Raw genomic sequence first — 12,724 nt, 5'->3', positions numbered from 1 at the left:
AAACTCGTGGCGAACCGGGGAAGTCCCGGATAACTGGAAAAAGGCTAATGTAGTGCCAATCTTTAAAAAAGGGAAGAAGGAGGATCCTGGGAACTACAGGCCAGTCAGCCTCACCTCAGTCCCTGGAAAAATCATGGAGCAGGTCCTCAAAGAATCAATCCTGAAGTACTTGCATGAGAGGAAAGTGATCAGGAACAGCCAGCATGGATTCACCAAGGGAAGGTCATGCCTGACTAATCTAATCGCCTTTTATCATGAGATTACTGGTTCTGTGGATGAAGGGAAAGCAGTGGATGTATTGTTTCTTGACTTTAGCAAAGCTTTTGACACGGTCTCCCACAGTATTCTTGTCAGCAAGTTAAGGAAGTATGGGCTGGATGAATGCACTATAAGGTGGGTAGAAAGCTGGCTAGATTGTCGGGCTCAACGGGTAGTGATCAATGGCTCCATGTCTAGTTGGCAGCCGGTGTCAAGTGGAGTGCCCCAGGGGTCGGTCCTGGGGCCGGTTTTGTTCAATATCTTCATAAATGATCTGGAGGATGGTGTGGATTGCACTCTCAGCAAATTTGCGGACGATACTAAACTGGGAGGAGTGGTAGATACGCTGGAGGGGAGGGATAGGATACAGAAAGACCTAGACAAATTGGAGGATTGGGCCAAAAGAAATCTGATGAGGTTCAATAAGGATAAGTGCAGGGTCCTGCACTTAGGACGGAAGAATCCAATGCACCGCTACAGACTAGGGACCGAATGGCTAGGCAGCAGTTCCGCGGAAAAGGACCTAGGGGTGACAGTGGACGAGAAGCTGGATATGAGTCAGCAGTGTGCCCTTGTTGCCAAGAAGGCCAATGGCATTTTGGGATGTATAAGTAGGGGCATAGCGAGCAGATCGAGGGACGTGATCGTCCCCCTCTATTCGACATTGGTGAGGCCTCATCTGGAGTACTGTGTCCAGTTTTGGGCCCCACACTACAAGAAGGATGTGGATAAATTGGAGAGAGTCCAGCGAAGGGCAACAAAAATGATTAGGGGTCTAGAACACATGACTTATGAGGAGAGGCTGAGGGAGCTGGGATTGTTTAGCCTGCAGAAGAGAAGAATGAGGGGGGATTTGATAGCTGCTTTCAACTACCTGAAAGGGGGTTCCAAAGAGGATGGCTCTAGACTGTTCTCAATGGTAGCAGATGACAGAACGAGGAGTAATGGTCTCAAGTTGCAGTGGGGGAGGTTTAGATTGGATATTAGGAAAAACTTTTTCACTAAGAGGGTGGTGAAACACTGGAATGCGTTGCCTAGGGAGGTGGTGGAATCTCCTTCCTTGGAAGTTTTTAAGGTCAGGCTTGACAAAGCCCTGGCTGGGATGATTTAACTGGGAATTGGTCCTGCTTCGAGCAGGGGGTTGGACTAGATGACCTTCAGGGGTCCCTTCCAACCCTGATATTCTATGATTCTATGATTTGGAGCTGTATACGTGTGTTTTCTCCCTGCCGATGAGCTCTCTTCTTCACAGCTTGGGGTTTCTGCAGCCTCAACAGATTCCTTCAGTAGCAGCAAACGTTAAACGCAATTGATTTGTTTTTGCTGTTTGCCATCTTCCTGGGGAGTGTCAAAAGGCAGCCCTCTCCTTGGATTGGCCCCTGGGACCTCGCAGAGCATTCTCTGCCATTTTAACAGGGCACAAGATATCATTCTTCGGTCATGAAGTGCATCTCAGATTAACGTGAAGCTCAACTGTTCGCACGTGACAAGCAGGCACAGCAACGGCTTTTCCGAACACATCAGTGCATTTCACCCAACCCCACGTGCCACAAAAAGATGGAGAGATTATTTCCTACCTGGAAATCGTGTCTCTGGGATGAAGCACTCAACAGTCTGAAGTCTTCCCAGAAACCCTTTATAGGCTGATAATTATCTAGTTACTTAAGGGAAAAGATTAGGTTTATTCTCCCTGGGCTGGTGTAAATAGATATAGCTGCAGACATTAAGGGAGTTACACCACTTGAAGATGTGGCCCATAGAGAACAACGTGTATTCTCTACAGGAAGTTATTAGGTATTGAAGTCAGTGAAGCTACACCAGCTGAGGATCAGGTCCTATGGATCTGTTATCTAATCAAGGTTTTTTTTTAAAAAAAATATTATTTATTATTATTAAAGTATGTTTAAAAGCTAAGGAAGATACCAACTGGAGAAAGAACAGTGGGGATGGAGGAAGCTGCAGCAGAGTGGAGACAGAGTCTGGGAAACATGCGATCGGCCATTCCGCCTAGCCATTGTGCATAGTAGAGGGAAACCCATGAAACAGATCACTGGAGGAGAAGCAGAGAAGTTCGTTTACCAGATTTTCCGTGCCTGGTGAAAAAGCAAATGGGAATGTCTGGAGTCTGCCCATTCAAGCACTACGGGGAAGTGGCACGAGGCAGTTCTCTTGTTTAGGGTCACTGAAGCACCTGACACAGCCATAACTATGTAATTCGGTGCCCAAAAGTCATGCACCCAAGCTCGAAAGGGTTTGCCTATTTGAAAGCCAGTGTAGACAGGGCCTGGCTGACTGCAACTTCCTATCCAAGCCCCAGAACAAAGAGAACTGTTTTCTGAAAATTTTATTTACCAAAATTTTGGGTCCATTTTCTTTTTTTATACAAAAAAGATGCAGAAAAATAATTAAGAAAAATGCAGGAAATACATCGCTTCTCTCCTCTTCTCCGGCAATTTCTACTATGGCCCCAAAGTCCTTGTGTCCAAAAACCTACTCCTGAGTGCACATTATACAGCCTAATGCATGATGTTATTTGTCACTCACACAAGCTGTATCTAATCCCTCTGCTGCACCTCGGCAATAGCTTCCAAGCTGCAGTGGAATGTCTTTTAAAGCATTAATGTTCCACTGGAACATCCTCCCTTCCGATTCAGACACCCCGGATGGCACTTCTTGTGTGTTGCACCTGGCATGTGTCGCACAGGGTGCAGCAGTGTGGCAGGTGCATGGAAGGGCTTGCACACAGGTTTACACTATGTTCATTGAGAAAGCACAACCCTCAGACCCCGGGAGAAAAAACCACCAGCACTAGTTGGTCACTGGTACTGGCAGCTTTTCAACTGTGCCCTTTGTACCTGCTGATCGCCAGCTAAGCTGCTCAGAAGTCAAGCCTGGCTTCACTTTAGATCTTTTCTCCTCATTCACATCACCCGTTCTATATTCTCATGTCACCAGCTCCAAGACTGAGATCCCACAGCCGACACATGGAACATTGCACAGACATGGCCGGCCCTGCCACGGTTCAGAGGGATGGGAGAAGAGAGAGATTTGGGTTCAGGGAGACGTTTAACCCATGCTTAGGCCTGATTTTCAGAGATGCTGAACCCCTGTGGCTCCAATTGGCTTCTAAAAATCCTGCTAGTTTACTGGAAATATCAGTTGCAATCACATGGTTAGACCCGGCTAGTTCTACTTCCCTTTTATTCAGAGCCAAAAGGTTTAGGAATTAATGACACCGCATTTTTGTTGACCTGAAATCTGTTTTTAAATCTTCAGTTGATAAAAAAGTTAATTCACAAGACATTTACTATGGAACAAATTAAACAAAAACAACGAAAACATAATGTACGCCACACTTTGCCCCAAACAGCTCTGAACGGAGGTGGATTATTCTTACTTTTAAGATTATTTCAAAAGCCCTCTTGCAACTTGTTCATATTTGTCAAGTGACCAAACAGATCAACCAGCAAAAGCTGTCACAAGTGGGCATGATGAGGGCTAAGGGGAAAATGCAGAGGAAAATCAGCCAGGGAAGGTTTTGGAGAATTTAGGAGGGAAAGAAAGAAAAAGGAAAAGACTGAGAAAGAAACAAACTGAGAGAGACACCTGAATGTTCTTCTTTGGGAATTCAGGACTTTAGCAGTACATTCTATCCTGTTTAACAGAGCCTCTCGAAGTTTGGGGAACTCTCCACAGTTCTCCAGTACCTTGTGGACCCAAAGCAAGGCTAAAGCATTATAGCCTGGAACTCTCTGTGTTATCAAGCCTCACTGGGTTGGGGTGCAAAGGCAGCCATCTAAAACTCTCCCCCAGCACATGGCAAGTGGGGAATGGCAGAGAAAACTCAGTGTTTTCTTTCCCTGCTTCAAACCCCAAAGCACAGGAAGGACTGGCCAGTATTAGCGGTGGAGAGAGCCAGTTCCTCCTCCTCTCTGGCTCGCCTTCTACCCTTTAGACAGTAAATCCCAGTTGGCTGGGGGCCTGGTATCAGTTAAGATCAGGGAACATCAGCATTCGCGGCACGGACGTTCCATGCCCTAACTGAAAGCCAGTTTTAATGAAATGCTTTGCTAAGCTGTTTGGCATTTCAGCACCATTCACATCGAGATATCGAACAGGCTTTGATTAAAAATAATTACATTGACTTTTAATTACATCCCTTAAAGAAAGATATTTTAAACGGGAGGTAGGCGACGTGTCACAGCCTCCCTAAGTAGTTGAGACACACGTGGTAGGTGGAAACAGCAGCACCAAAAACCTGAGCAGCTTTGAAAGAGAGAGAAAGAAAGATGAACGGTGACTCAAAAAAAAAAAAAAAAAAAGGGACTAAAGATACTGAGATGGAGACATCTCTCAGAGACCTACCTTGGCTGGATTGAGGGCGGTGATCACCCACACGCAGTAAGCATTGTTATCATACTGTACGGGGTAGTTGGGAGAGGTTATCACTCCGCTGGGGCCCCGGAGATATGTATCGCACATCCTGGCTGTGAAGAAGAAAATAAGACAGTGTCTGGGGGAGGTTCATCAGCCTTGGGATGTACATTTGGCTCCTTATTTAGGGAGGGGAGAGAGTGCTTGCATAAAATCAGGAGGGAAACAAACCGCTTCACGTTGTCTTCCGCAGGTAGGGGCTGTTGCAGAAGACACAGGACACCACTGGGATGAACCGAAAGGGGACTCTTGATTAAGGCTGCTGAACAGAGACAGGCCCTGTGGCTCAGACTGATTTAACACCTAAGGCCACCGCACAGGGGCTTCTGTAAGCCCTGGTTCACGAAGGGTACTGCAACACATGCTGCAGAATCCAACTAGGAAGCACTGCTTCTTTCCACTGGGCCAGGCGGGCCCTGTTTTCCTTTCTCCATGCTCCTTTTGACAGCCTGAGCAAAGACCAACACAGCAAACGGTTAATGAGGAGAGGCTGAGTTAAGTCCAATTTCTCCACGGGCTGGCAGCTCTGCTTAGCATCTTAACAACAGCATAAGTGAAGCAGAGTTGGGAAAGTGCATAAGGGTAAAAGAAAGGAAAAGGCCCATGGAGTCCTTTTGTCAGAACCAGCCCCCCTCTCCCTCTCCACTGGCAACCGTGAAGTGCAGAGTCATGGCTCTGTATCGGCGTTTGCTGTTGAGCTGAATGTCAAGTGGGCCTGGCCCACACACATCAGACCCGGGAATTGTACCTCCCTGATGTCCGAAGGGGCTGCGTGTGTACGTGTTCTGTGTGAGCGGGTTGGCGTGCATGCATGTGCCTGCATTCCTATAAAGGTTCTGCTTTGGGTCCATCGCTAGACAGAACAAATACAGCTACACAGAGCTGCTGATGAAGGGCTACGCCATATGAAAAACTCAAACAAACAACACCCCATTCCTGAGCTAAACTGTTGCCCTTTTAGTACAGTTACCCAGAGTCTAAGCCCAGAGCAACCAACTCTGGGCCAAATTTCCTGTAAATGGTGGTGTTAAAGGGCGTAACTTACAACCTGAAGGCCAGAAAACTGGGGGTTGCAGCAAGTGAAATAACCATGAAGCGGTGTAAAATAAAGGAGATCCCTCCTACTTCACCTGAGCTGTATCATTTCACGCTGACATATATTTGGGGGCATTCTGCTTCCTGATCCAAGTCTCACCCTCCCATTTCTTCCCTGTGGCTCCCCGGTCAGTGATTTGACACTGCAATGCTGCATCCTGCCACTGATGGGGACAAACGGGCCACCTGTTAATGGAACAGTTTCACAACAAGGCTCCTCTCTTATTCCAAATGAGCCCCATAGTGGTCAGTCTCCTGATATGAATACTGTATCTTGTTAACGTGAGATCGACGGGCACCCTTTGTACCAGCCTGCCTGGAGGCAGCTCCCTTGTGACTGATAAGTGGAAACGAGGAGGGAAACACCTTTGGGTGTAAGCACTGGTAGACTGGACCTAATCAACAGGCTCCATGGCTATGGCCCATGAAGTTGGAAGGGATCATGCTGGTTGCTGTCAGCAGGAAGGTGTCACCAATAGGGGGCACCATTTAGATAGTGGAGAAGCCAGTAAATAGTTATGCAAGGATATGGTGGTCAGGTCCAAAGTGGGAGCTCTCTGGGCCCACCAAAGTCAATGGGAGTCTTTCCATTGACTGCAATCAGGTTTGGATCAGGCCCTGAGTAACTCAAGGGTTTCCCTAGCCAAGGGTAGGTTCTGTTTGCTCATACACAGGGGCAAAGCATAGGAAATTTCACACGGGCCTTTGGACTTCATAGGCAGCATGGATGAAATGGAGCAGAACTGAGGAGTCATTTGTAGAGGAGCTGAGAAGATCCATCTACAAATTGATCTGGCCTCACCACCATTGTATCTGAGCACCTCACAATCTTTAATTGATTTATCCTCACAACACCCCTCTGAAACAAGGAGTGGTGTTATCCCCATCGTACAGCTGGACCATCAGGAGTTAGATACAAAGTGGCCTCCTGTTACACTGCAGTGAGATAGGGTTGGCTCAGAATGACCTCTGCATTTCAAAGGAGTTTGTCATTTAAAACCTAAAAATATAAAAACAGCAACAATGCTAAAAATGGTTTGGAACCGGAATAAAAAGCAACAAACCAAAACAGAACCATATAAAAAAAACTGGAGGTAGGAACAAAAAAAAATCAAGATGATTCACAGAGTCATAATAACACAGGCAAATTCTTTCTTATCTCAGATGAGAGGACGCTGTAAATTTGCTTTATAGTGTTGAATATTTATGCCAAATATCCTCTTACACTGATTCAGTTTATTCTGTACTTGTTTCAAAGAATCAGGTGGTATTCTACAGCCTTGCAAAAATCTGCAGAGGAAATTAAAGGTGGGAAAAAAGCAGAACTGAACAAATAACAGTTCATGACTTTAAGGGCTTCAGAGGGATTTAATTAAAAGTATTACAAGTTGTTCATTATTAGCATTACAAACATCACAATTATACATGCTGGTTAAAAAGAAAACGTAACCAAAACAGCCAAGACCTAGATGGGCATCCGTATGTGTTGTCCTCTTAAGTAAAACTCCGTTCACACGTTCCCTGGTGCTGGGTCACAGGGACAGCCAAATTTTGCCAGTTGCTGGCTTCTTGCTCATTGCCTAGTGAAAGCCATAAGTCATAATGAGCAGGATCACTGGCTTTTGTTTAACACACTTTTGATTACCAGATGCTGGGAGGGGAAAAGAAGGGCAGATCACTCCAACTTTCCTGTTCTGTACACTCTCTCTGAAGCTCTGGTACTAGCCACTATCGGAGACAGGATACTGGGCTAGATGGACCATTGGTCTGACCCAGTATGACTGTTTTGTTCTAAAGCCCCTGCGTATACTACAACTACGGGCTTGTCCACACAGCCTTTTAGCACACAACAGCAAGCCAGGGTATAACTCTATTGCACTCTACTTGCAGGGCACTAAGCAGCTATGAGGACCCTGCTATCATGCATTAAGAGTTCTGCGCTTTAACTTCATAGCGTCTCTGGCTCCTCTTCCTTTTCAGGTTACAGACAGCTCTGCTAAGGGTAGGAAGGTTTTCTGTATTTCAATAAGGGTAGGGAAGTGGGGAGTGGTTGATGCTGTGAATGTCATTCAGGTTGTGGCTGGAAAAGATTTACCAAACAAAGCATTTGCACTGTTCCATAAGAGATGGATCAGGCTCTGGGTTCATTGAGTTTCCACTGAAAGTTCAGCTAAGAATGCCTTGACACCAGCTCTCATGCACTTGTTCTGAGCTTTAGGATCTGCATTGTCCCAGATTCGCACACCTGTCCCAGAAGTTCATATCTCCGTTGAAGCTGTAATATAGAAGGGCTTGCAATGTGAACCATATTAAGCAGGGCCTGGGTGAAGCCCAGTTATTGTGGGAGGACTGGATGGGAATTGAGGGAGAGTGACATAAAGGTGAAAAGTTAGCGCTGTGGTGAAAAACCTCTCCTCTGTCCATTGCAGCAGGAGCTCAGCACAAAGTTTACGAACCACTTAACATCCCACTGAATCCTTCAGGTAGGATTCAGTGGGATGTAACTGATGGACAGGCTTTGTGCAGGTCCCTCTTCAGAGGGGTGAAAATTCAGTGAAGGCAACTTTCAAGAATTTATCACAAGTTTCCTGAAATAAAAGCCCCAGCTGCTAGGATGAAGAGATTGCATGAAAATCTCAGCTTTCATTGGGGAAAAAAAAAACAAAAAACGTGTCTAGCTGTTATAGTTGCAGAGAAAAGAATGAAAGCATGACCTGAATGCACCCTAAAGTCTCAGAAAGCACATAAAAAGAACCAAATTAAAAAAAAAAATCTGGGGGCCTGACTTATTTTTGAATGCTTGAGGTTGCGAACACTGTGAAATTCACCTCCAGTGATCAAGAATCCTTAGTGCACACACACTCTCTCTCTCTCTCTCTAGCTCTCCCGTGGGTGTGGGTGTCCACAAAATATGCACATGCAGACAGAGCTGTTAACAATGGCTGAGCTAGAATCGTAATGGCCCCACTGGACTATTTTGAGACCCTAAGCTACCTGCAGCTTTGGACTCTGCACTTTTGATCTGACCAACCTACTCGTACTTTTTGATCAGAGCCCAGTCCCCGGTGCAGGGTCTTTCAGCAGCTTTTGAACACGCATCCCGTGTCCCAAAGCGCCACAGAACAGACGGTTGGTTACGAAGGCCAAGAGCTAGCACCGCTTTGGGCAGCTCAGAGGAGCTGTCCCTGGAGGCCAGCCCCAATGACCTAGCGCCGCTGCGTGCAGAACTAAGCAATGGGAACAGCTCTTTTCATCACAGCACAGAGAGGCCTCTCAGCACAGACCACAGCCACGTACCTCTGCTGAAGGTGTCCCCGGCGGTTTGAATCTAGAAAGTGGATACTTATAAAAGAGCTGACGTACATAAAGGGAATGATAACTGGACAGAGGTTATGCATCTTGCTTAAGCATCCCCAGGCACAGCGGTCAATATTTTGCTGATGGTCAGACAATGGAGTATCTATGAGCATTGCTGGGAAAATACTGCCCATCAGAGACCTGCCGTTCAACCAAATATCCTCCAACAATAACACATATTAGAGGCATTCGCTTCCATGCAGGAAAAGAAACAACAACGAAGACTACTACTTAAAAATGCAAACAGCCTCATGTTCCTTTGCCTCTGTTTGGAATGAATACACTGTGGGGCTCATCACAGAAGGACAACGAGCTGGTTCATCAGCATGTACGGCATCGCTAATTTCAGGACAGTCTTTATTACTGGGGTCCATTTTTCCCAGGGACATTGTTCTATTGTTGAAAATAAGACCGAATCATGAAGTTAAGACTCTGATCCAAATCCTAACTTCCCCCGCGTGTGGCCATTTTCCAGTCTCACCTGTTAGGGTATGTCTACACTGGAGTGGGAGGTATAGACCTACCTGCCCTAGCTCTCATTAAGCGAGCATGCTGCGGCTGCATGAGTGATGAAATGGGCTAACCACCCCATTCCAGAGCAACTATCCTGCTGTTTTTAGTGTGCTAGCTTAATCATAGCTGGGCGGGTACGTCTCCTCAAGCTGGAATTTACGCCTCTAACTCCAGTGTAGACATGCCTTTAGAGACAAAGGCTCAAGTCACATCAAAATTGCCAAACTGGATCTGAACAATGGTCTGTCTAGCTCAGTAGTCCGTTTCCAATAGTGTCTCGTACCAGATAGTGGCTACCTTATGTCCTGAAACACGAAGGTTTATATATCCCTTATCAGTATTTTATCTAATGTAACTATGGATGTTTTATTGTTCATATAAATACTTAATTCTTTTTAAAATGCTGCTAAACTCTTGGCTCTAACGTTATGTTTTAGCAGTGAGCTCCATGGGTTCTGTCCCAAATGTACAGAAAGCATACATTACCCACTGCAATAGGATTGGATGAACTCATCCAATCACATTCAGTGAGTCAGCTGACACTACTTCACGTGAAAGGGGGGCAATTCTGTAGCCTATGAGCATTAAACAGCCTTCAAAGATACTACAGCACCGTCCATTACTTTTGAAACGGCAAAGTGTAAAGGGCAGCATGCATAGAGCTATCAGTTATGGGAGGAAAGAGCCTCATGTACAGTAGCTGGTGGTTCAGACAAAATACCGGACATTCTCGTTGGGATGAAAGTCAAGTCTATAATATAAGCACAAATCATCATTTATTAACTCTTCTGAAGCTACTAAAGACAGCAAATCAATAAGCCATTTTCATGTCCTTCCAGGCATAGTTTAAATCTTAAATGATCACTATCGGGTTGACTTTACTTGGAATTATTCTCTAAGAAATTGTACTAATTAACAAATGTAATATCTGCAGCCATGTTAATGGTATTGCAATGAATTTGTGCCCACCTACAACTTCACAGCTGTCAACATGCTGCACACTGAGAACATATTCAGAACAGTGGGGATAGAACTTGGATCCTCCTGTTCCAGAAGTCCAAGACCCACCTTCTTGAGCTAAAGGAGACTCGCCTTTACGTCCTCTAAATGTTTATAACACACCCAACACTGCGGTATCTCAGTACATACAGCAGTAGAGGGCCTATGAAACACAGTTGAGCCATTCCCATTCTCACCAGTAAATGGCAGCATGCAAACTAGCAGGTTCGTTGAAATTACAGTTGGTTGAAAACTGTTGACAAAACAGAGCTATTCTTCAAACTGAACACGTTTTGCTTCTTTGAAAATGTTCTGGTATCGCAACAAAAATGTCTCAATTTTCAAACTAAAAAAACAAGCAGAATTCTTTTCTGGTTTTCAGTTTTTCATTGAAAAAAAATGAAAAAAGTTTTCCGTTTTTTTAAAGATATTTTTCACAGAAAATCCTTTCCATGTTCCAGCTCTGAGTGCAGTACTGATCTATCGCTGTCACACCAGAGACAGGCATGTGATTTTTGCATGGTTGTCACCTGATCCCAACTACTATATATATAATAAAAAGGACGTGGAGGGCGAAAAGATAACTTAATTCAGTCACGACTAAGCATCTAGCAGGGAAATGGGCCAGGGTGTATAGTGATCACTGCACCGCAAAGTGAAAAAGTGAGAGCATAAGGCAAAAACTGCTTACAATGCTGACCTCAAAGGCATAATCCTATTAGGCACTGAGCAAGTTCAGCTTCTACCATCTTCAGTGGGGCTTGCTCAGCACTTCTGAGGAGACCCTTCACGACTGGGCTATGAGGGGCTGTCATTAACCCCTCTCCTCCCCCCTTGCACCAGACTTTCCCCATAGAGTGGGCTAATCCTACCTTAAACTGTATTAGCTACAGACTTTGGGGGCCTGATTCGCCACTGCCCGGCATCTCCTGCTGCCGTTCGCACCCATGCAAAGGGAGTGCAAAACACAACTGTTCTGATTGGCTGGTTCTGATTACACTTTGCACTAGTGTAAATGGCGGCACCAGGCTCAATGCAATGGCAAATCAAGCCTTGAGCTTGTATTTCTTCCAGCGATGAGGAGGGGACATATTTAGACAACGCCATTTCCTAGTCGTCGCTCTACAACAGGCTCCCATGAAAGGGGGGGCAGGGGGAATTCTGGGTCTTCGATGAGACCTTGTGGAAATAGCCTGCGGGAGGGAGCAAGACCAGGGACCTTCTCCCGCGGTGCACACTTCTGCGCTGATAGTTCTTTTCTGCTAGAGACCGAACAAGGTGTCTTTATCGTCATCACCATCAACACTGAACCTGATAACTTAGACGGAACCCATTCTAAGGATACCAGCTCCCATAGAGAAAACCACAGGCACCGGAGGGAAGCAATTAGAGTGACCCCGGTACCATGGAGGCAGCACTAACTGCTCAGTTCATGGCCAGCCTCAGCAGCGCTAGGCTGGCCAGGTATCAGGGATTCTATCCCGAAAGCGACACCCATCAGGGGGCTGTGCATAGCTTCCATCGTTTCGATTTCTTTTTTACTTGCTGTTTATGGTGACCCCCTGGGAAAGTGGGACCAACTTCTGGGACCAAACTGGGTTATCCACCACTGGGCTGAGCTGATGGCATTGGCTTCTCCCCTTAACAACAATACTTTGCTCTCCCCTAATGCCTTGCAACCAAAGATTTCACTGCACTTAACATGCTTGAAATAATTAAGCCTAACAGCCACTGCATGAACTAGGTAGCCACACTTGGCAGGTGGGCAGCTGTCCGGGGTGCTGGAACAGGGGGACAGGGAGGGGCAGGGGGCCATGGCCCCTTCACTTTTAAAAGTGGGAGACAGAGGGGGGAGGGAGCGAAGAGGAGTGAGTGGGGGGCAAGCTCCTGGGTGGAAGAGGCGCACGGGGCCAGGGCCTTGGGGGAAGGGGACGTGAAAGGGGTGGGGCCATGGTTTGGGTGCCCAAGGCCCCCCAGTTTTAGGGAGCTTTCGCTGTCCCTGGGAGCTGCCAACTTTCCCTGCAGTTAGACAGTGGAACCAGGAGTCCTTGCATCCACTCCTGGGCCC

At 46.3% G+C, this 12,724-nt stretch overlaps 1 protein-coding gene across 1 annotated transcript in view; it reads right to left on the bottom strand.

Moving 5' to 3' along the window:
- CSMD2 (CUB and Sushi multiple domains 2) overlaps positions 1-12,724 on the bottom strand; it is a 536,402-nt gene that overhangs the window by 239,836 nt on the left and 283,842 nt on the right. Inside the window, exon 10 of the mRNA XM_077837745.1 lies at positions 4,624-4,745. Coding sequence (XP_077693871.1) covers positions 4,624-4,745 — 122 coding nt within the window. The remainder of the gene's footprint in view (positions 1-4,623; positions 4,746-12,724) is intronic.

Source organism: Eretmochelys imbricata, chromosome 19, assembly GCF_965152235.1.
Source record: "Eretmochelys imbricata isolate rEreImb1 chromosome 19, rEreImb1.hap1, whole genome shotgun sequence".
Taxonomy (NCBI): Eukaryota; Metazoa; Chordata; order Testudines; family Cheloniidae; genus Eretmochelys; species Eretmochelys imbricata.
Note: the sequence above shows the minus strand (reverse complement) of the source record. Positions and strands in the feature narration are given on the sequence as shown.